Source organism: Ascaphus truei, chromosome 3, assembly GCF_040206685.1.
Source record: "Ascaphus truei isolate aAscTru1 chromosome 3, aAscTru1.hap1, whole genome shotgun sequence".
Classification (NCBI taxonomy): Eukaryota; Metazoa; Chordata; class Amphibia; order Anura; family Ascaphidae; genus Ascaphus; species Ascaphus truei.
Window position 1 is genome coordinate 330,632,283 of NC_134485.1, and position 23,685 is coordinate 330,655,967.

A 23,685-nucleotide genomic window follows, 5' to 3' on the forward strand; every position below is an offset into this window, starting at 1 on the left:
AAATTTTACTCACGGGCAACGCCAGGTCTCTCTCCCCCTCGCCGCTACAACTCACCTCTCTCCCTCTCCGCCGCCGCTCCAACTGGAACAGATGGCGGCGCCCGGAAGGACCCCCTTCCTCCCTCGCGGCGCCCAGTGAGAAGATGGCGGCGCCCGGAACTACAGGTAGGTGTCGCGTGTGTCGCTCCCCCACTTCCCCCCCCCCACTTCTCCCCACCTCTCCCCCCCCTCACCCCCCCTCCTCCCCACCTACCTCCCAGAGCACGCTCTCTACGGCTCAACATCACCGAGGAGCAGGAGGAGGGCGGCAGGGACTTAATGCTGCTAGGTGAGGAAATGCAAGGGGAGGAATCCATGCCTTTGACGCCCCCCCCCCCTGCCTTTGACGCCCCCCCCCTGCCTTTGACGCCCCCCCCCCCTGCTTTTGACGCCCCCCCCCCTGCCTTTGACGCCCCCCCCCCGTGCCTTTGACGCCCCCCCGTGCGTTTGACGCCCCCCCCTGCCTTTGACGCCCCCCCCCTGCCTTTGACGCCCCCCCCCTGCCTTTGACGCCCCCCCCCTGCCTTTGACGCCCCCCCCGCCTTTGACGCCCCCCCCCTGCCTTTGACGCCCCCCCCTGCCTTTGACGCCCCCCCCTGCCTTTGATGCCCCCCCACCCTGCCTTTGACGCCCCCCCCTGCCTTTGACGCCCCCCCCCCTGCCTTTGACGCCCCCCCCCCTGCCTTTGACGCCCCCCCTGCCTTTGACGCCCCCCCCTGCCTTTGACGCCCCCCCCCTGCCTTTGACGCCCCCCCCCTGCCTTTGACGTCCCCCCCCTGCCTTTGACGCCCCCCTGCCTTTGACGCCCCCCCCCCTGCCTTTGACGCCCCCCCCCCTGCCTTTGACGCCCCCCCCCTGCCTTTGACGCCACCCCCCCTGCCTTTGACGCCACCCTCCTCTCCCTTTGACGCCCCCTCCCTTTGACGCCCCCCCCTCCCTTTGACGCCCCCCCCCTCTCCCTTTGACGCCCCCCCCCTCTCCCTTTGACGCCCCCCCCCTCTCCCTTTGACGCCCCCTCCCTTTGACGCCCCCCCCTCCCTTTGACGCCCCCCTCCCTTTGATGCCCCCCCTCCCTTTGACGCCCCCCCCTGCCTTTGACGCCCCCCCCTGCCTTTGACGCCCCCCCTGCCTTTGACGCCCCCCCCCTGCCTTTGACGCCCCCCCCCCTGCCTTTGACGCCCCCCCCCTGCCTTTGACGCCCCCCCCCTGCCTTTGACGCCCCCCCCCTGCCTTTGACGCCCCCCCCCTGCCTTTGACGCCCCCCCCTGCCTTTGACGCCTCCCCGCCTTTGACGCCTCCCCTCCCCTGACTCCCCTCCCTGGTGCTCCCCTCCCCGGCGCTCCCCTCCCCGGCGCTCCACTCACATCACCTCCCACACACTGACTGACACACACAACTTACTGACACACTGACGCGCGCACACACACTGATGACACACACACACTGACTGACACACACACACTGACTGACACACACACTGACTGACACACTGACACTGACTCACACACACACTGGCTCACACACACACACACTAACTGACGCGCGCACACACACACACACACACACACACACAGTGACTGACACACACACTGACTGACACACACACTGACTGACACACACACTGACTGACACACACACCGACTGACACACACACCGACTGACACACACACCGACTGACGCGCACACACTTACTGCCGCACGCGCACACACACCCCCACACACACACACTGACTGCCGCACGCGCACACACACTGACTGACTGCCGCACGCACACACTGACTGACGCGCACACAAACCCTGACTGACGCACACACGCACGCACACACTGACTGAGGCACACACTGACTGTGTGTGCGTCAGTCAGTCTGTGTGTGTTTGTGTTTCTGCCTCAGACTCACTGACGCGCGCGCAAACACACAGTGACTGACGCACACACGCTACATGAAGCTGTAAAGGAGGGAGGGAGGGGGGGGACTGGATTGATGTGAATGGGGGACAAACAGAGAGAGGGGGGAGGAGAGAGAGAGGAACGGGAACATTACATCCCGGGCAACGCCAGGTCTCTCAGCTAGTATATATATATAATATATATATATATATATATATATATATATATATATATATATATATATATATATATATATATATTGTGGTAACTTTTGGGGCTTTTATGATCTTACTGGGTATGTGTGTGTTTGTTAACTTTGTCCAGCTGGTCTCAGCTGTTTTGGAGGTTGGCCCCTCCCTCCCAGGTTAAAAGCTCGTCCCATCCCACTTTCCATAGGCACAGGTCTTCGCGTGCAGCTGGTATTGTCCAGGTAAATAAGAATTTCAATCAGATTTAAAACCATGCAGCTGATTATGACAGATCAATTATGATCATTCTTCCTAGTATTGTACAGGTTATTAAGAATTGTAATCAGTGTTAGGACCTGTGAATTATGGTAATAACTTGAAGGGGCTCACAGGCTTACAATGCTTTTGCCAAAGTGTTAAACTAAATTACCCTTTTATTCAAGACATATATAGGTATTTCACTGTGTATTTTTGCCATTGGATGTAGCACTGAGCTCTGTTTGTGTTTGTTTGTGTTTGTTTGTAGTATGTCCAGCTGTACCTGTTTTTCTCCACATAGTGTATCTACTATGTAAGCCCTGTTAAGATCCAGGCATTAGCAGGTTAATCTGCGAGCCATTGACCCCCCCCCTTCTGCTTCCCCAGAAAGTGAAGGAAGGTCTGTGGTGACTCATGGCCTGTGTACAGCCCCTTGTAGGTGGGTACAGTCAATGAGCCCGCCCCTTCCAGAAGTTTCATGGGGAGTAGCCAAAGTTAGTGATGAGTCTGCCTCTGCACCTCAGGGTGTGAGGAGGTGGATGAAGGAGTTCCTCTGAGCTCCTCAGGGAGTGAGGAGGGAGAGAGTGTCCATTCCTGAGCCCTTGCTGGGGTGAAGGAGGATGAGCAAGGTGGGAGCTGTGAGTCTTCCCCATGGCGGGGTAAGCTTGCTCATATTGGGTTGGCTAGCCTAATGACCACCTGGAGCAGAGAAATAGAGAAGAGAATGCACCATCTAGAAATCCTGGGACGAGCGGAGTATGATATGCTGGTAACAGAGCTGATGAAGACTGTCTGTCAAAGTCCCTTTCAAGATACCTCTGCCTAAGGTGTCAGTTCCTGGGTTGGAGGGAGGTAGTTGTGTAGTGATGGGGGCTGACACCTCCACTTCATGGGATCCATCACTGCTGGAGGCGCTGACACCATTGTGAAGAACCCAGAGACCTGTGCGAGCCTGTCTTGTCATGTCTCATCCCATCAAACCCACTTAGCAAACTTAACACCCTCTACAACTCAATTTGTCGTTTTGTTCTCCAATGCAACTATAACACAAATCACTGCGAAATGCTCAAAGAACTAGATTGGTCATCACTCGAGTCTAGGCGCAAAGTTCACCTTTCCTGTCTTACCTTCAAATTCTTTATGGGCAAACTACCCAGCTACCTGAACAAGCTCCTCAACCCTACCACATGCAGCACCTATGACCTGAGATCAGACTCCAAAAGACTGTTCATGGTCCCAAGGCTCAACAAAGTATCCGACCGCTCCTCCTTCTCTTACCGTGCACCCCAAAACTGGAACAACCTACCAGAGACTCTTACATCCACCACCAGTCTAAGTTCTTTCAAATCTAAGGCTGTCACACATTTTAATCTGGTCTGTAACTGTTTCATACGCCCATAATACAAATTATCTTTAACTGTGCATGCAATGTCTTGTATATAATGTATACCCTGCTCACTATGTAACTGTATTTGTAAACATGTATTATTTGTCTTAACTCTGTGCCCAGGACATACTTGAAAACGAGAGGTAACTCTCACTGTATTACTTCCTGGTAAAATATTTTTTTATAAATGAATAAATAAATTATAAATAAATAAATAAATCAAGCAGACTACTCAGACTTCCTGCAAACCAACAAGAAGAGCACCATACCAGCGAGGTAATGGGCCACTCCCATACACTGAGTGAGGTTGGGGGGGAGGGGACACGTGTTACATACAGTACATAGTTAAGATAAGCTAAACCATCCAGTCCGTTGCGTCTAATCCAAATCATTTCAGACCATGAGCCCCTGAGGAAGTTTAGCTTGTGAGAAGCTGCAGGTGTGACGCAGTGAGTGAGACCCACGTGAGACCCGGATTAGACACGACGGACCAGATGGTGATATCAGATACCCAAGAACCATTTAAAAGATATACTTAACATATTGCGCTACGTGTGCCCTATGCTTTCTTATTTTCTCCATATGTTTCCTGTGAGATATCAAGGATATTTTTTAAAACATACTAAATTATATATTTTCTTTTTTTCCTCCTTTGTTTTTCGCCCTCAATTTTTTACCTACAGTACATTTTTTAGTTGGAATTTCTTTATTCTGCAATCAAAATGTATAGTACTAAGGAATAGTCTTTTTATTCCAGCAGCATTATTACTAGGGATAGTTCACCTTTGTCACCACTTTTATATACATTAGTATTAGGGAGTGTTTTTTTGTGCTTTATGTCTTTTTTTTTGTTTGTACAGTATGTTTTGGAAATAGGCCATCAAACCTGAATCAAACCTGAATTTATTTTGGACTTTTGGCCATAGGCTCTTTTGGCCATAGACCTTGAATTGATTTTTGATGGCTTTTGTGGTTTGTTTGTTTTTGGTAGCCATTGGGCTTACATATATATTTTTTTCTATGGTTGGGTTTAGGTTTGTTAGGGTGGGGGAGTAGGGGTGGAAGTAGGGGGGTTGGGTTATGGGGGTGGTTGTCCCGGGGAGGGTGGTTAGGCTGCCCAGGGAGGTGATAGGGGTTAATCCCTTGACTACCTCAGCGGTTAGTAAAGCTGCACAATACTTTACTAGCCATTAAGGTAGCCAACAGGGGTTGTTAGTATATTTTATTATTTGTTAGGTGGTGCATTTTTTTAAAGATCTTATTTGGGGGGGGGGGGTTAAATGTACAAATGTCTGATTAGCCATATTAGCCCATTAGTATAGAGGGTGGGTGCTAGGTTTGTTGGGGTTGGGTAAAGGGGGTGATTGCCCATGTTATTTCTATCATAGGGTTTTGTAATAATAGATATTACAAAAGTCTAGGATATAAATATTTTTAAAGTGATCGCAATGTGGTAATTAACGCATTATTAACATTTTTTTTAAAGTTACCGCAATGTTAATGTATAACATCTTAAAATTGCGGTAATAAGGCGCTTTTATATTTTAATTTACAGGATGCAATATTAACTACATTTTAATGGAGTTTGATGTATTCAGGCCGAAGTGCAGTTCCCTTGTCAAAGATCTACAGGGGACGTATTTCCCCTGTCTATTATACTCTTGTAATAAAGAATACTAACTGCACTCAAAACATACCCGTGGAATATTTAACATGGGAAAAGTTGTAATTTTAAAACTAATTTTTTGAAAAAGAATATTTGCAATGACATTTTATTTTTTTAAATAAATAAATCCACTGGTGAAAACTTAGCTTCCTTAATAAGAATCACCTTCTAATTAATCCATGTAGTCACATACAGTTAAAAATAAACTGTTAAGGACAGCAGTTTGAAAATTTGCCAAATTGTATTAAAAATAATTACACAAAATACATGATTAAATCAATATTCAATTTACCCATATGTTGATATACAAAAAAACCTACAACGGCTCACACACCCGCTCAGCGAGACTCGACATTTCGAGCATCTGCCCTTTGTCAAGAGTTTTAGATTTTAGATAATGAGTCACACGTACTGTAGTGTGGTGTGACACCGGTATCTCCTCTAAAACATTGCCAGTTTGGGGCAGGGTTATTTACCCCTTCCCAGGTATAGAAGAGGCTCCTGACCCAAATTTAGAGAGATGATTCCAGGATGTAGCCTGCTCCCCAGAGAGTGAGGCAGTATCTGCCTTAACCCATCAGGGGGTATGGGGTGGTGGCTAGCCTCAAGGGCCTCAAGCCCTTGGGAGGCCTAGTCAGGGAAGTGATCATATGCAAGATGCGAGGGAAGATGTACCATGATTTGTCGGGTGTAAAAGAGTAGGAATCGGGTCCTGGTCTGCTAAATAAAAGGTGAACCGTTCCAAATCTCTGTGTCGTTACTGGAAAAGGGCGTTCCTGTAGGGAATACTATCTGCCTCTGGCAGCTACCCTACAGGATGTAGGCGCTGCACTGATGAACCACCAGTCTGCCCCATTGCTACTCCCACTACCATCTGCAGAGACTCAGGCTTCCTGGCCTACAGTAGGCCCATTGCTACTTCCACTACCATCTGCGGAGACTCAGGCTTCCTGGCCTACAGTGATCTAACCAGCACAATCTCCTGTAAGGGGGGTGGGGGAGGGGGGTTAGGGTGTTCAAATATATACAATATATGTCCATTGCTCCCAGCATGTCTAGCAAATAAAAGTAACTGGAGGCACTGTTACTGAGTGTAAGCTAATAAAAAAGTGGAATGTCAAAAGTCATGTTTACATAGGAAAATGCCAGGACCAGTGGACATATTTCCTGAGCTGGCGTACTGCCAGTGGGAGCTGGGAAGATACTGCAAACCTCAGTGGTATAAGTGTTTTTTTCCCTTACCAGGAGTGTTCATACCATCTTTTTCAACCGTATAGAAAACTTTCTAATAACTGAATTTCTTACATTTTAACAAGATGTGGATAGGAGAGGGTTATACAGTTATAAAGTTGGACTTTGGTGGAAGTTGTAATAGAAATTGATGCATGCTTTCTTTGCAGGGAATCTTACCATCGTCTCCACGCAGAATGTGTGCTATTGTAATACCTCCAATTTCTGAATCACTGAAACGCAGCAGAAACGTTCCGTTAGGCTTACAGATAAGAATATTGTGGACTTTCTGCTTACTGATGAATCCTTCAATCAGCCTGGATGAAACAGAAAAAGAGAAGGGACTTTATATTAGGAGAAAAACAAAGGACTGAACTTAAAAGAAGGGACAGAGGAGTGGGCCATGGATGTCCTATGTGGCATGAAAGTCTTTCCATAAAACCTATTGAAAAGATCCTTTGTTCCCACCAGAATCTGCATTTGAATTATTGGTGTTGTTATATAGCATTTGAGGGAATTAGAGATTTACTGCGTGTAACATGTATGATAATGGCATGTATCCATTTTTTTTGTCCTATGTCACCATTTTTGACGCTGGTCAAATGTATGCAACTCTGTAACAGGGCCTTAACCCATATCTAAAAGGACTTCAAAAGAAATAAAGACAAAAGACAGCACACAACGCTCATAGTGTAGTAACTTCAATAAAAATATATAATTTCAAAAAAGGGTAAATATCCTGCGTACATCAGGTTAAATCTTTAAAAGCATTTCATGTTCTAAGACATGAGTTACCAAACACCGGAGCTGGACAGATGAGGAAAACCGTCGTCATCTATTGGTTCCCGGATGGTATCAGGATGGCACTGCTCTCCTCACAGAAGGTGGCCCCACACAGGTGGGCACAAAGAATCCTCCTCGGAGTGGACGTCTCGTGGGGTTCCCTCTCACGCAGGTCCCAATTGATGTATATGCAAAAAGGTCTCCGTTTCGGAAAGTCCAAAAAGCCCAATACCCCTCCTCCCTTCACCACACGGCGTCCCTAGTAATTGTGACCCATTGTGTCGGTTAAGGGGGGTATAGATTTGGGCGATAGCGGTATATAAATGTAAAACACAGTTCCAGTGTTAGTAGGAGCAGAAGACTTACACCCACAATATACACTGGTTTAGCGGAGGAGCCGTCAGTGACGTCACTGTTAAATTGCCACAATGTAGCAACTGAAACGGGACAGTTCAGTTTAAAAATAGCTAAAAAAAACAATCCTACGCGTTTTGTAGTTTAAATACTACTTCATCAGGGAATAGTTTATACAGAACATACATATGGGATATATACCCACTGATCTCCCGGGATTGGTCGCGCAAGGGGCTTGTGCTCGGCCAATCCCAACTGAGCAGAGGGCTACAACACAGGTGTCTGCATAATTACAACTTTAGAAAAAAAACACTGCAAATATACACCGTTTATTTATACAAAATATATTAAAATACGACGCAGCTTCGCACGAGGATAAATGCTGAAAATAGAAAACATGAATTAGTAAACAATACAAATCCATACTGTGGAATAGGCTGCTATTTTAGTAATGAGAAGCAAAATACCTAACATTCGGGGAGATCTATAAAAACATAGCAAAAAAGGGGATCAAGAAACATAGCAACATAGCAAAAAATGGGTCAATGTGGGAATCCTTCCTTCTTATATAAAAAGATTCGACCGCTGTTTTGAATCTATTTACATTCTGCATTGACTAATGGCCCATCAGATTAACAGCGGGAGTCCCTGGCAGTCCCATTCAAACTGAATGGGACTGCCAGGGACCCCTGCTGTGTTAATCCAATGGGTCATTAGTCAATGCAGAAATGCCTTAAACTTGCCTTAAACTAGCCAGGTTACACCCAGCATGTACCCAGCCTAGTTTAAGGCAAGCCTTAGAATACTCGTTGTCTCGTCTGTATATACCGCTATCACCCGAATCTATACCCCCTTAACCGACACAATGGGTCACAATTACTAGTGACGCCGTGTGGTGAAGGGAGGAGGGGTATTAGGCTTTTTGGACTTTCCAAAACGGAGACCTTTTTGCATATACATCAATTGGGACCTCCGTGAGAGGGAACCCCACGACACGTCCACTCAGAGGAGGATTCTTGTGCCCACATGTGTGGGGCCACCTTCTGTGAGGAGAGCAGTGCCATCCTGATAACATCCGGGAAGCAATAGATGACGACGGTTTTCCTCATCTGTCCAGCTCCGGTGTTTGGTAACTCATGTCTTGGAACATGAAATGCTTCTAAAGATTTAACCTGATGTACGCAGGATATTTACCCTTTTTTGAAATTGTATATTTTTATTGAATTTACTACACTATGAGTGTTGTGCGCTGTTTTTTGTCTTTATTTCTCTTTTAGTGTGTGTGGGGTGCCGAGCCACCCCTGTTCAACAGCTGCAGATGCTCCTTTTTTTTGACAATTATAAGGTCATGTATTTTATACATATTACTGTTTAATTGTGTATACTGTATATCACATATATTTTTGAGGTATTTGGGATCTGAATTCCAGTATTATTCCATTACACACGTGTATTTCACTTTCCCTGAATATATTATACTAGCGCACTTATTTTTTCTGTTTTATTATCACTTCAATAGAAAGCCTGTATTGGTCTGAGGAATACAGCAGGGAGCTGGTTTATTGCAGCTCGAGAATAACCAGTCTCCACCTGGCTCATCAGACAGGTAAAAAAGCCTCCTGTTTGAATTGCAGGGGAAGTCTCTTGAGCACAGAGGGACTGTGTTGCCAGAAAGAGCCTGACAGAGACATTGTGTTGAGCACAGGACTGTGCTGCCAGTAAGACATCAGGGACAAGACCTCTATACCAGGGCACAGCAGACCCTGGAACCCACCAGAGTGTGGCTCCTAAACGGACACCAACCCAGACCCAGAGACTGACATAAAGGGGCCTCTGCTTACTGGTACCTATTTTGGACTTTGGGGTCATAGGTTGGAAAGAGGCTTATCCTCCCAGCCCTGCAGGGAGGGACAGAGAAAGTGAGTTACCGCTTACAAAGGGATAGGATGTTTATTAATTTTTGTATTTCTTTAAACGGTAGTGTTCAAAGTGACGGGCTGAATAAAAGGCATGGTTTAATATCACCAAATCTGTCTCCCTGGTTGTAACTCTGCACGTGTCTCTTACAAACGCATACATTGATTTTTTTTTTAACAGAATGATAGTAATGAGGTCTGATTGCGGCATACAGTCCTGCACTATTAGAGTAAAACAGAGAGTTTATATATCTGACAGTGGTTTGAATTGGTGACACAGTGGCTGCCAGAAGTTATGGTGGGAGTCATTTAGGCAATGAAGAGTCAGGAAGGAGTCAAGCATGTTGTCATGTTATAGAGAGAGGGACCTCTCTTTGCTTTGATAAAATAAGGCAGAGAGTTAGGAATCAGCTTGGACAGCCGGAGATTGAGGGCAGTCTTTGCTTCCAGTTTACTCACTTGTCTGACCAGTAAGTTGTTAGACATTTTCTGGTGAGTTCCACGACTCCATCAAACCACTGCCAAAAAGTAAAATTTCTTCCCTGTAACAGCTCCTGTAAAGAGGGGAGAATTAGTTAGGGAAAGGTGGATGCTTAGAGTAATCATAGATTTTAAAGTCATCACAGCTAGGTGGTTCTGCAACATATTACTGAGCAACATGACGGAGGTCCCTGTGGCAAACAGAACCTTTATATGTAAGGTGACTGGTAACAGTTTTACATTTGGCAGTTTTTAATTTCAAATTCTCAACACGTGCCCCCTTACATCTCTGAAAGCTGAATTGGCAAGTTGCCAAAAATTCCGAGCATTACTGAATGAATAATACCCGGAATTTTAACCAATCAGAGAGCACGGATTTCAATAATGCCCAGAATTTTACCGCTTTAGTCTATAATATAATATAATTTCCTGAAAACAGTCACTTTGACTACACGTATTTATAGACGTGCAGAAACCAGTAAAGAAAGGGGAAGTTCCCTTCCAAAAGTTAAGCGCTTTTAACTTAATGAATAAACGTGAATTGCACTTATTAATCGCCATGGTTGTCCTTACTGCTCCACCAAATAACATTATGTGACTGTTGCTAGTAAGTCATCAGTGCATTTTTACAAGTTTACATTTTGAAATGCATGTGTGATTGTAAATTGTATGAGTGATCTGCAGAGATCTCAAAATACAGACATCATTGTTCTGTGGTATCCTTATTGTGTGCAAGAGAATAAATGTGATGAAAATGATGGTGACGCACTCACAGAGACAAATTGGTTGAGCAGGATGGACCACATCTCAGTCTCCATTACCTTGTTAAATTGAGCCCAGGAGACAGTAAGTTGTGGGAAATCATCCTTAGTCAGGTTGTTGTCATTGAAGATCTTCTGAGCAAGAAAGACGAAGTGATCCGTCTGCAGCTCATGCTTGGTCCCCACCTCAGATACAAACTTCAGATTCAAGGTGTGACACATTTTGGACCAGGGAACCTTCTCCTCCACGTAGAATGGATGCCGCTCCTGAGACATTAATCAGCAGAGGAAAGAGTAATTGCAGAGTCACAACCAACATATATGTTTATATACATGTGTAGCACCCCTGTGGGAATAATACTTTACTTAAGGGCCCTAGATGGTTGACTGCAGGTATAGCTACAGTGTATCACCTCTATCCATCAGGATGACTAGGTAGAATCTAACCCTACCCACCTTATAGAAGGTGCTTAGTAATGTCACTAAGTAATGATACTAAGTAGAATGTCATATCTTCTCCTAGTAGTCATTGTGGGTATATATGTAGGGATAAAACATTCTAGCCTCGGATCTCAGGTGGAGATAGAGATGGGGGATCTCGCTGTATAGAGTGCAAATTATGTTAGTCTGCCACAATGGGTGTTGGTAGTAAAATAACTTTGTTATTTTCCAGTCAGGGAAAGAATAAGGCCCCTCTATATGGCCATGAGATGTATCCTACCCACAAGAGGCGATGGCAAGGTACTACATAGGAAGCTCCTTATGAAGGACCTCAGAGTATCACCCGAGCTGCTCTGTTAGAGTGATAAGGTATGAATCCTCATGCAAGAGGGCATCCTGCCAATGGGTCTCACTGGAGGTGACATTGGTCACCAGCTAGGCAATGGATTGCTATATACAGTGACCGCAAAGTGAATGAAATTTGTCTCTTTGTGGGATGCTGCCTGAGTACCTCAAAGAGGAAGTTTGTTAATGGTTCATGTGAATAAAGTTGCAGAAAAGTTCCTGGTTCCTTTCTATTATTTGCTTCCCATACCAATGTGCACAGATACCAGAAACCTGAGAAAAAGGTAACTGTGAAAGGTTGCGTCCATGTGAAAAAAAGTCAGGAAGTCAGACAGTGACAAGTAGACAAGTATTCGTTGCTAAACCAGGACAGGTTTATTCCTTTGACAGTTTGTACAGCTGGATTTCCATGTACCAGTTCTTTAAGGAGACAGGAGCAGCAGATCCTGGAGACTGGAACCTTGCAGTGGCATCTGCAGTGAAGAACAACCTTCACCTACCCTCTCACTCTGATCTGCTAACTGATCCCTCCTTAAATAGCATCGGCCACCTGTTCATTTAGGATCAAACCAAGTTCAGCCAACCACACAGGGAAAACATTTCCAAAACATACACAAATTTAGAAATCATAATAAACCTGGCATCACATATACAATTTTCTACAACAAAACAAAAGTAAAGATCAACTGCATGTTTTTACTCTTGTAAAATAAGAAGTAACCCAATTTCAGTATCACCTGCCTTTAAACCCCTACAAATGGTATAATCCATCATGTATGGACGGAAATGCCTTTCCTTTTCACAGATTCTGCCCAACAGCATCCCACAACAAGCCACCTTAACAAATCCTGCTATAGTTCAGGTAAGGATTTGTCTATATTTATAATACCTGGCCATTAAGAATTAACCCCCCTTCATTCCTGCTAGAACTGCCTGCATGTGTAAAATACATTAAGACTGTGCAGCAAATAAGCCATTCCTGCATTCATTTGACTGCCTTCAGGACACCACATGAAAAGTGAGTAAAGTATAGGGAAAAATAGAGAAAAGATAGCTGGGCCCAGCAAGAAGAAAACAGAAAAGACAGACACAAGTGGTGCACTGATTGTAAAAAAACAAATATGCACTTTACTTTACAAGCAGCCCTGTCACAGTAACAAAGACACTGAGAGCCACCTGAACAGACATTAGACACTTTGGTGTGGCACTCTTCTGTTGGCCGGGCGCATAGATGTCTTATCTTACTTTTATTCCCAGAGAAACATCCAAGGATCTGCAGGCGATTCTAGTCGTGGCTAATGTGAGTGTTCATAACTTAACTATCAGAAAGAGACTGAACAAGAATAGTTTTCATGGAAGGATAGCCAGGAGGAAACCACTGATTTCTTAAAAGAACATTGCTGCCTGTCTGAAGTTCGCCAAAGACAACATAGATGATTCACAAGACTTCTGGAACAATGTTCTCTTGACAGACGGATCAAAGATAGAACTTTTTGGTCACAATGAAAAACGTTGAAACAGTTCTTAAGGAGAAATGGGGCAAAATTCCTCAAAACTGATGTGAGACTGACCAGCAATTACAGGAAACGCTTAGTTGAAGTCATTGCTGCTCAAAGGGATACCACCAAATACTGAATCTAAAGGTTCACAGACTTATCCACACATGGATATTGAATGTTGAATCATTTGTGGACAAATAAATGTTGGAAAAGTATCTTTTTTTTTGTCATTTGTTTGATCAGGTTATCTTTATCTATTATTAGGACTTAGATTAAGATCTAAGAACATATTAGGTTTGAAATATGTGAAAATCCGAAGGGGTTCACACCCTTTCTCGCACTGTACTTCTGCACACACAAGATCTTTTGTGACTTATCTTTGTCAATGGGAGACCTGATATGTGCAAATGTAGTTTCCTAAAAGTAATTTTTAAAACTGTTAATTCCACTTACCACCTCTGAGAAGGCGTTGTCCCACAGAATGGTGGCCTTAGCATTGTTATCTTGATTCCCATGTACTATAACCACCAGAGGTAAAGATAACGTCTGCAGATAGAATAGTAACATGAGGTAAGAACTGCACAGTGATACAGGCCCTGCAGAGAGACTGCAGTGAGCATAGATTGTGCATACATTTAAGGGTTAGGCTGCGCTTAGTGCCGGCGATAGCAACACGACATGACGTCAAAACGAATGCATTGCCGCTGTCGCGTGTGCTTATAGTAAGCACGACGCGACGGTGCGGTCGTTGGAAGTCATCTCAATTTGATTTTTCCAGAGACCGTAGCCTGCCGTCACCGTCGCCGGCACTATAAGAGTAGCCTTAGAACGTTCACTGTCCCCAATTCAAAATGCTGGGAAGCTTTCTTCCCGGTGATGGAGACTATGTTTATTCTCATTCATTTAAATGGAGCTTTTCCAACACAAGGGACATTGCTTCAATGTATATTGAATGTGAGCCAAAGAGACAATTAATAAGGGAGCTGAGAAAGAATCTTAAGAAAAACATCATATGGTAAAATACAAAGCAGAGACTTCATGTCTACAAAGAAAGAACAAAACTAAAGAGAGTGACAGTGGCAACAAAATAACTGGATCGCCCATGGTTAAATTGTAAAGGTAAAATAAGACTGGGGGGGGGGGGGCTACAAAAGTAATTGTACCAGATTTATCAAAGCTCTGGACTACAAAAGTCATTGTACCAGATGTATCAAAGCAGAAGAATCGAAGAGCTCTTGTTTTGTAGCCTGGTAGGTTTAATAAGTAGACCTCTCTGTATCAGTGCAATGAAGAGTTGTTTCACTGAACCGAGTCAAAATTATATTGTATAATCCCATACTCATTGAACGTTCCCAGTAACTTACTGCACATAACTGCAAAGACTGACACACTGTATAAACTTACTTGGAGATGGAAAGTCCTGTCACAAGAGTTCAAGGTGATTTCGGCAATGAACAAAACAGCGCACTTCTCTTCTGTCACTGACTCAGACCCCTTCCTCTCACAACGCTTTATTTTCTTCAGCAACTAAATGAGACACAAAAGTAAGACAGACCAGCCTGGAGGGAGTGAGGCGGAATGATAGACAGATAGAAAAAGAATGAGATACACAGGACAACAAGTAGAATAAGAGAATAAAGAGACTGACACACAAAAAATGAAAGGGACAGGAAATGTTTCAGAGACCAGACACAGAAAGAATTGAAAAACAGAGAGAAAAGAGATAGAGCAGTCAAGTTTAAAAGATAATTAGAGACTTGCACACATAGGTAAGAGATTAAAAGGGAATATGAGACATGACACAGGGAACAGGGAAATAGTATAGGGAAAAAACAAAGTGAGAGCAAACATAATGAGGCAGATTAATACAGTGATAATAAGAGGGGGAAACCATTACAAAAGTAATTATGAGAGAATGGAGAAAATGATAAAACTGACAAAGAGGTAGTTGAAGATGACACAAACCTCCGATACAGGTTATCACACCTGTGTTAATGGACATTCAACGTGGTAACGCTGTGCGATAACCCATATCGAAGGTTAGTGAACCCAGGCGAAAGAATAATATAGAAAGAAACTGAAAGTGTTAAACTACTAACACACAGATAATGTGCGGACAGAATAGAAGAAAGAGGAAGAAATACTGTCGCAAAAACCCCACAAACAGAGAAGAAGAAGAAGAAGAAGAAGAAGAAGAAGAAGAAGAAGAAGAAGAAGAAGAAGAAGAAACAGGATGAACTGAAGGAAAGGGAAAGAGACCAATAAGCTCTTTGGGGCAGGGTCAATAGTCTTTCACCCAATGTTACATGAATGTCTTGATGCACCTATCTTATATGTATTATTATATTCCCTCCATGTTGTAAAGATTGTAAAGCGCTGCGTACCTGGTTGGTGCAATAAAAATAGAAATATACACACACAAAGAAAAACAAATCTTGAGCGATAAAAAATAAAGTGAAAAAGTGAGAAAGTGTGTGGGGGGGTGGGAGAGAGTGGAAGCAGGAGGGTAAACAGCAACCCTAACCCTTCAAATTTATTTTTATGCAGACTTCCCAGGCACTAAGACACTGTGCCCTGAATAAACCCATCCCAATTTACAGGCCGTGTGTGTAGTATGTCAATTCTAAAAGCCATTCTAAAACTAAGGCCCAGGTCCACTAACTCAGTGCTAATAACGTTAAAAAAACGTTATTAGCCACAAAGCTAATTATATGCAAAAGCAACAGCCGTGGCATATCTCATTAGCATAGGCCTAACATCATGTTATGTTAGCACTGCCTCAAACTACCTTCAAATAACATGACTCATGTTAAGTCTGTCTAAAGGTGGCGAGAGAGAATTCCATCGTACCATGCTTTTGAAAACTGCGCCACACGTCTTTGAATTGGGGTTTATCTCTAATGTGGATTTTCCATTCTCTATTTCTCCAGTACCATCCCTGGAAGCAAAGAGAAAAATACACATTCAATACAAAGGGCAAATTTATGCAGAGGGACGGTGAAGCTTCCAAACAACCCACACTAGGCCCAGGACTGTTGAGCAGGGAAAAAGTGGGTCTGCAGCAATTGCTGAGTAAGTGGGAGGGGGTGGGGATGGGCAGTCTTTCCTGAGAGCCAGACGGGCCCCCGAGGCCCTGTGCTCTATTGGCAGGCAGTGATACATTTCATGGCTCGGCATGGGATTTGCAGTACTTTGTCTCTGAGCTTTGAGACTCCACGAGGAAAAAAGGCTTATGAGGTCTTACAGCTCACATACAAATACATACAAAATACATTTCTGCAAAAATTATCCAGATTTCTTCAGCACCAATGTGACTAATACAACAGATCTGTGCACTGAAGCAAATATCAAGACTGGTGCCTCCAGCTTTGACGAGGTTAGGCCACTACAAATGTTCCATTACATTTTATACTTCGTCCCCTGGCCTAACGCATCCCTTACTCACTTCCATGGTTCGCTTGCAGGTGACACGACGAGATCCCGTGCCTTTTTTTCAGTGATAATGATGGCCCTCACCACAGGCATTTTGATGACACCCTTCAGTAGCCTAGACCCTAGCAAAAAGTTTACACTGGCTTGAAACTTAGTTTGTGTCTTCAAAACTTGGGGGGGCTGCTTGTCAACTAGGAGGGAGCTGAAGACGAGACAGAGAGATCAACATCACAATCGGATAACTCTGTTAGTGGTGTTAGGATGATAGATACCAAGATGTAAACTACTGTAGGAAGTAATACGAATAATAATAATACATTCCAAACGGTTTAGTGGACCAATGCTATGTAAGACATAGATAGCATGGGCTCTAGAAATGTCAATATTTGGAATGGTTTTGCATTTCTATTATTTCTGATGAGGTTGCACTTATCACAGTTATAGGTCCCCCACCTGTTCAATGCTCGCTCCCTACCTTTCACCGCAAGTGAATATAAGATTGGGTATAAATGAAAGCAGAACGATGTCCTCCCCATGTTACTACACGCACTCTAGTACTGCGTTTTCTTGGTGAGTAGTGTGTTAGAAAAGGTTCAAAATAAATAAATAATTTCGGGTCTGCATTTGTTCCCTAAAATGTTGTAACATTCCAATCATCCAGGGCTGCTTCTAGAGGAAGGGATATGGGGAACTTTCCCTTTACTCTCGCATATGTAAGAGGGCTCCTTTCAGTTCCAAGAAATCCAAGCTAAGTAGTAGCACCCCAAAGAGGATGTAACACTAATTAAAACTTTCACAGTAGTCAGATATTTACTGTACTTCATCGTTGCTCAGTGTCTTTTATTCAGATTACAAGGCTTTTTTTGTTGCCAAATATTATTCTTTCTAAGGACCATGCTATAATGATAAGCACCTATAATTTTTCCCACCAAGAAGTTTATTCTTTTGCCCCATTGTTCCTTTTGTGTACTTTTTAGTATACATAGGTAATTGGTTAAAATGTATAATACATTAGGTATTTTCAATACACATATATTTAACCTGTTTATTCTATAGCCATGGCTGTTCTGGCTATCTTTCTGCCACGTAAGCCCTAGTAGCTACAGGCAGTGACAGGCTATCCTGTGAGGTTTACCCCCCCCCCCCTCACGCAGCCTCCCTGAGTGGCAGGAGAGGTGATGACACTGGGTTTGTGTTGCAGCCAATCATGGTGCAGACACTGTGCCCTCCCCTTTTGCATTAGGGAGGATGTCTTTCAAATTATAGGGAGTTGAAGTTCCTCCAGGCTGGTAAGTTAGACGTGCTATCAGCCCCTCCTGGGGTTGAGAAACCAAGATCTGTGCAGAGCACATGGCCTCATCATTAATTGCTGGCCAGCACCATCCAAGGGCCTGAAACCCATTCTCCACTGTATGCAAACGCTGTTATACCATGTTGCAGTGGCTGCATTAAATAAAGACCCCTTTTATATACTTCTGGCTAAGTCGCAGTCTATTGGACAGAAGTATAGGAGAAAAGAACTGTCATGGTTGGGACTGTCTGCAGCTCTGCTGTAGCCTGTGACTGGAGGTGCTGTCACCAAATGAAAGAACTTGAGATCACCGAAAGCCTGTCCTGTTCCCCACAACATTGCAGAAACTCATCTCTCCTGGGCCCTCACAGGTAACCAGCACCACACGGACCTGAAACCAAGGTAAAATCTCGAAGAGAAGAGGTCCGCCAACATACTGTGAACCACTGCAGTGCTTATTGTTTGGGTCGCACTGATCAAGTTATCACAGGCATCTCAAAGTCTAAACAATGCTTTTTTTTTGTTTTTAAAATCGGAGTGTGATGTTAATGCCACTCCGACATCACCATGGCAACTGACACAGGCAATGCTGAACTCTCCAGGGACACCGACAGCGTGGAGCGGAACGCTTTGTAACCTAGAGGACAGGCAGACACAGCAGGTCCCTCCCAGTGGGGTAATTCAGATTATCGCTACTGTATATGCGGTTTGAAAGAATCAATCTCGTAATTGCAATCACGATTCCTGCATTTCTATATTGTATGTTCTTTGTAACATTCTTCTTTTCTGTAAACATGCACTGTACACTTTCTCGCATATTAATCTTGGGGCTCTAATTTGAACCTGGTACCTTTTAGAAGAGATTAACAGCATTTAAGGACACATTTTGCTGCATTGGGTTTTGTATTAATTACATATTACAGGGATCAAGGACTCTGAAGGTAAGACCTTCAAACTATTCTTGTTAGCGGGAGCGGTGAAGTAAATGAATTAGCAGGATAGCTACAAGTATTAACCCTTTTCACACACACAAGTCACATTCTCACAGGAGTCGCGTACAGTACGTCCCATGGAGGTTGAAAAAGAGGTTGCCAAAGTTAAGAAGTTTTTAGTTAAAAAAAAAAATCGGAAAAGAATTTCATTTAATATAGAAATGTAAATTTAGAAGGGCAACGGAATGCAGAAACCATTCAAATTGTGACCTTCTTTCTTTAAAAAATAAAATAAAAAATTAGCTGCTTATATGTGCAGTATGTATTTTGAAGATGGTTGCACAATTGTAGTGGACGTGTGTAATGGTGGTGCCAGTACTGATGTGAAAGAGAAGTAGTAAAGATAACACATTTCCAAAGCTCCTCCAACTCAGCCAACACCTTCACTGTGTATCCAGAATTCTTCCATTCTTCTCCAGCAGTCTATACGAAACCAGTTTATTCTCTTCTCTTCCACATCAGATAACTGAGGTTTGATTTCACTCGAATCCTCATTTAACAGTAAATACTTTGTTACAGAGGTATTTCCTGCCATACTACACCTTATTGTGATGCTGGCCCTAATAGCACCAAGTGACTACATGGAAAGGAAACAGTACCTCTTCACAAGAATGCCAAGGGAAGAGTTAATTTGTTCTGAAAATCCAGGAGGCAAGTTCAAACCGATCAGACTATTAGTCTTGGCTATCCGATCCATCTCAAAGTACATGTCGAGAATGGCTTCCAACCTATGAATACACAAGCAGTGTTAGTTGAGCAAAGATCCACAAACATGCACAGTTCCTAAAGCTGGTGTCTTGGGTGAATATCTGATCTCCTTATATAGTATCACAGAATGCTTACAGCTGTTGTTTTCTACCTTGTATAACACACCATGTGGCATACTTACTAAGAGGTGCTATGCTATAGGACACCTTCAGTTGCCAGAAGAAAGCTTTCAGCCATTCAAGTCAATTCACTTCAATTCAGCCCTTTCAGTCCATTTAATTGAGTTGAAGATGCATTCAAGTGAATTGACCTTCAAATGTCTTTTGGGGCTGAAAAGTGTCTTATGGCAGAACACCATTTAATAAATATGTCCCTATATCAATAAAGATGGTTGGAGCATAAACTCTATTTGTGTGTGTGTGTGTGTGCTTACTGGCATCCATATACTGTATGATAAGGTGTGGATACAATGAGCTATGAGTAAATCAGATCCCTGGAAAGATGCCTCACTCATTGGAAAGCAGTCTTACTTATTCCCCACCTTCAAAGGCCTCAGAGTTCAACTAACCATTATTCTAAGGCTGAGTCCCCACTAGCGCTAAGCGCACTTACCATAGTCAATGTGGATCGTCACATCCACGCTCACGCTGTGCGCGCACGCTCATGTGCGGGCACACATGCTCACCCACGCTTGGCGCTTGGGTAGACAAATAAACGTAACTTTCGAGCACGCTCAATTTGCCCGCAATGGCCCCCTGCGCGCGCTTCCGAAATAGCGAGGACACCCGGCGCTCATGCTTGGAGAGCTGATGACGTCACCGCTCTCAAGCATGAGCGCGGTCAGCGCCAGCGGGGACGGAGCCTAAGAAGTCTCATTATTCTAAAATGTTGTTGTTGTTTTTTTACCAGCACTCCACAGTCTTACTCACATGAGTTCTTGAACCTTGGCGACCACAAAGTTAATCAAATATAAGGTTCAGATCACACCATCTCTATAGAAAGTAAGTTAGATATTAATTGCATAGAGCAACAAAAGCACGTTGTCACTATGCAATAAAAGAGAAAATCACCCATCCAGCCTGCCCTGTTTAGTTAGCAGTGGATCTTTATATGGCTTATGGTTTGTAAAAAAAAAAAAAAAAGAAGTAAACAGAGAGCAAGAGTTTAACAGCAATTATGCTGAAAAAGATCAAGTTTGAAGTTTAAAGTATCTCAGTGAGTAAAGTTAGTGACTCTGATAACCATGACACCGAGTTTGAAGCAGGGGTTCAAATCCCGCTGTCAACTCCTTTTGACCTTGGGAAAGTCACTTTATCTTCCTAAAAAAATAGATTGTGTCCCCCTTACTTCTGCTGCAGCGGGTGACTTTGTGGGGAGGTGTGAGCCGGAGACGGGCTCCTGGTAAAGGGCGCCGCAATGTTGGACGTGTGTGCGCATGCACGGAGGTTTGCGCATGCGCAGAAGGAGCCCGGCAGCCATTACCAATTGGGACATGTGCAGTACAATAGCACGCGAGGCGGCTAATAGGGAAGGTGCTCCGCGAGGACTACAACCCCCAGCAGCCATTGGGGCTGCAGGAGCACATGGCCCCACGCAGCCAATGGGGCTGTGGCATTCCCCTGCCTGAGTGGATACATTTCACGAGCAAAAGACACGCTAGTCAGACAGAGCTGGGACAAGGAAGGGGTAGGTTGTGTGTGCAGGGGTCTGTGACTCCTGCACTAGCCCAGAAACCCCCATTAGGCCCCAGATAGGCCCCGACTCCCCTCAGCTTGTCGATGCTGCAGGGACAAGTCCATAGATAGGGACACTGCCCTGTAGTACTAGAGTGAGGGACAAAGACAGGACATGGCGGTCTCCTGTTCACAGGTGATCTGGGACCAGACACCTGCAACAAAGAAACACTGCATACGGTGGTACAATCCATGTGGGACCCACCCACCGTAGAGACGGAGGCTGCGCGGTTATCGTCAATAGATCCATGGATCCCATCAGCCTCACTGCGCGCCTGGGTGTGGACACACCCGACAGGTACCTTTATCCGAATGGCTGTGGAATCTGGGGTGCTCCCTACAAATTAATAATAGTATACTCTAAATTAGAGCAGAATGTGAAACGACATGTGAACAAAAGAAAGAGGACCAAAAGATATGAAAATATACTGGCCCCAAACATTTGCTGCTGCTCAGCTGGAAGAGGATCCTCCCTGGGTCCTCCTATGGTGAAGTGGAGACAGAGTAACAGCGAGCGCACAAAAAAAAGGAAATAAAAGGATAATAGATTAACAAGTATATTTGCAAACGACCGTATGGATGCAATATAGTTAAGGTGGTGGGGGGCAAAATAATAATATATTAATTCACTCACACGGCCATGTGTGAGTGGCCTGCATATAAGTAGCAGAGTTAAAGTAGCTCTGTGAAGATAAATGCTTCTCTTCAAAGGCTCCCAATGGATATAGAGGACTCGGGATAAAAGGATGTGGTGAAAGACTCAAAATATATTAAAATTGAAAAACTCACACGGCCATGTGTGAGTAATCTGCACATCTGTTGCAGAGTTTGGCACCTCTGTTACAGCAATTACTTCCTGGTGTGGTTCACAACCAAGCTCCTTTCTTCCTCGATGTAGGTCTCGGAAGTATAGAGACAATAGGGGTTTGTACCCTATGGTGGGGGGAGTTGTAATGAAAGGTAAATATATATATATATATATATATATATATAAAAACTAGCGCTCACATGGCCATATGTGAGTAGTGACACGTCATAAATGTGGTTATTGTACATGCAATTAGTATATGCGGCACTGATGTGAGATATTCACAGTGGGCGGGATTAAGATTGGATAGCGCAAAAAACAAAATAAAGTGCAAGGCAAATAAAAAGATCTTAAAATGTTTCTTATGGAAAAAGTGTCTAAGTGGACTTATTAGTGGTTCGCTGACACGGCTGGTAATGGCTTGGATACGTACAATTTTGTAATCGCGCCCCCTCAGTTTGCACACCGCTGGATTAACATGGTTACTTCACATGTATTGGATGCCACTAATGCTCTAAATGTAACACTTTTAAGTCTAATATTACCAAAAAAGTGTATAAAATGGATATATTTATGAACTGCAACAGCAGTTGCTGGAGTGCCCATGTGGCCTTCAGTACATAGGGAGAACTGGTAGACCACCACCACGTTTAGTGGAACTCGTCTATAACATCAAGAGGGGTCTTACCACTCACAGTGTTTCCAATCATTTTAAACTTAAACATGGGCAGGATTGTAAAGGTCTCATTTGTATGGGTATTGATTGCCCTAAACCCAATTGAAGAGGGGCAATAGGTTAATTCAGACCACAAAAAAGAAAGTTATTGGATCTATAATCTAAAGACCCTCACCCCAAACGGACTTAATATAGACTTTGATTTGTGGGCTTTCTTGGGTGTCATGGTAACTTATGACAAGATATAATGAACACCAAATATCTGGGTTGAACTGAACGAGGCTTAGATATAATAAAATATAATTTATTCCTTTAAAAAGGTGAACACAGCAATATAGTACAATTAACAGGCAAGAAGGTAACACTTACTTAGGTTAGGGGATGGAGAAGTATCAGCTAGCAATTCTCCAGCAATCCGGTGACATCCCAGGTGGAATCAGAAGAATAACTAAAAACTGTAGGGTTGACACAGTTTATATACCTGTGTAACCCTATTCTTAACATTGAATACAGACTATTGTTGAACAATTATCTGTATCCAATCCCTAACGTGGAGACACAGATTAACCCATGCCCCCAAGCTAATTAGCCCATGTGTACTGGGACTCTATGGGTAGCCCCATAACTAAATCAGGGGCAATGACCAGTCTACCAAATGAAGTATCTGCATTGTTTGTAGGTGTAGACATAACACTTACAAACCACTCCAGTTTGATGATTCTCCACCCTCAGGTAACAATTAGAGTGGCAGAGCCTGCTGATTAGTACTTGGTCGGTTGATTAGTACTTAGTGTAAACAATCAGGCAGTT

At 43.9% G+C, this 23,685-nt stretch overlaps 1 protein-coding gene across 9 annotated transcripts in view; it reads right to left on the reverse strand.

The window, feature by feature from the left end:
• Positions 1–23,685, reverse strand: part of STAT6 (signal transducer and activator of transcription 6) — a 206,826-nt gene that overhangs the window by 45,026 nt on the left and 138,115 nt on the right. For all 9 annotated transcript variants that reach the window (XM_075591487.1, XM_075591486.1, XM_075591488.1 and 6 more), the window contains 8 exons: positions 19,550–19,678; positions 16,681–16,869; positions 16,086–16,173; positions 14,640–14,762; positions 13,689–13,781; positions 11,011–11,217; positions 10,169–10,263; positions 6,837–6,973 (listed from right to left, as the gene is read on the reverse strand). In XM_075591487.1, the coding sequence (XP_075447602.1) occupies positions 6,837–6,973; positions 10,169–10,263; positions 11,011–11,217; positions 13,689–13,781; positions 14,640–14,762; positions 16,086–16,173; positions 16,681–16,869; positions 19,550–19,678 (1,061 nt within the window). The remainder of the gene's footprint in view (positions 1–6,836; positions 6,974–10,168; positions 10,264–11,010; positions 11,218–13,688; positions 13,782–14,639; positions 14,763–16,085; positions 16,174–16,680; positions 16,870–19,549; positions 19,679–23,685) is intronic.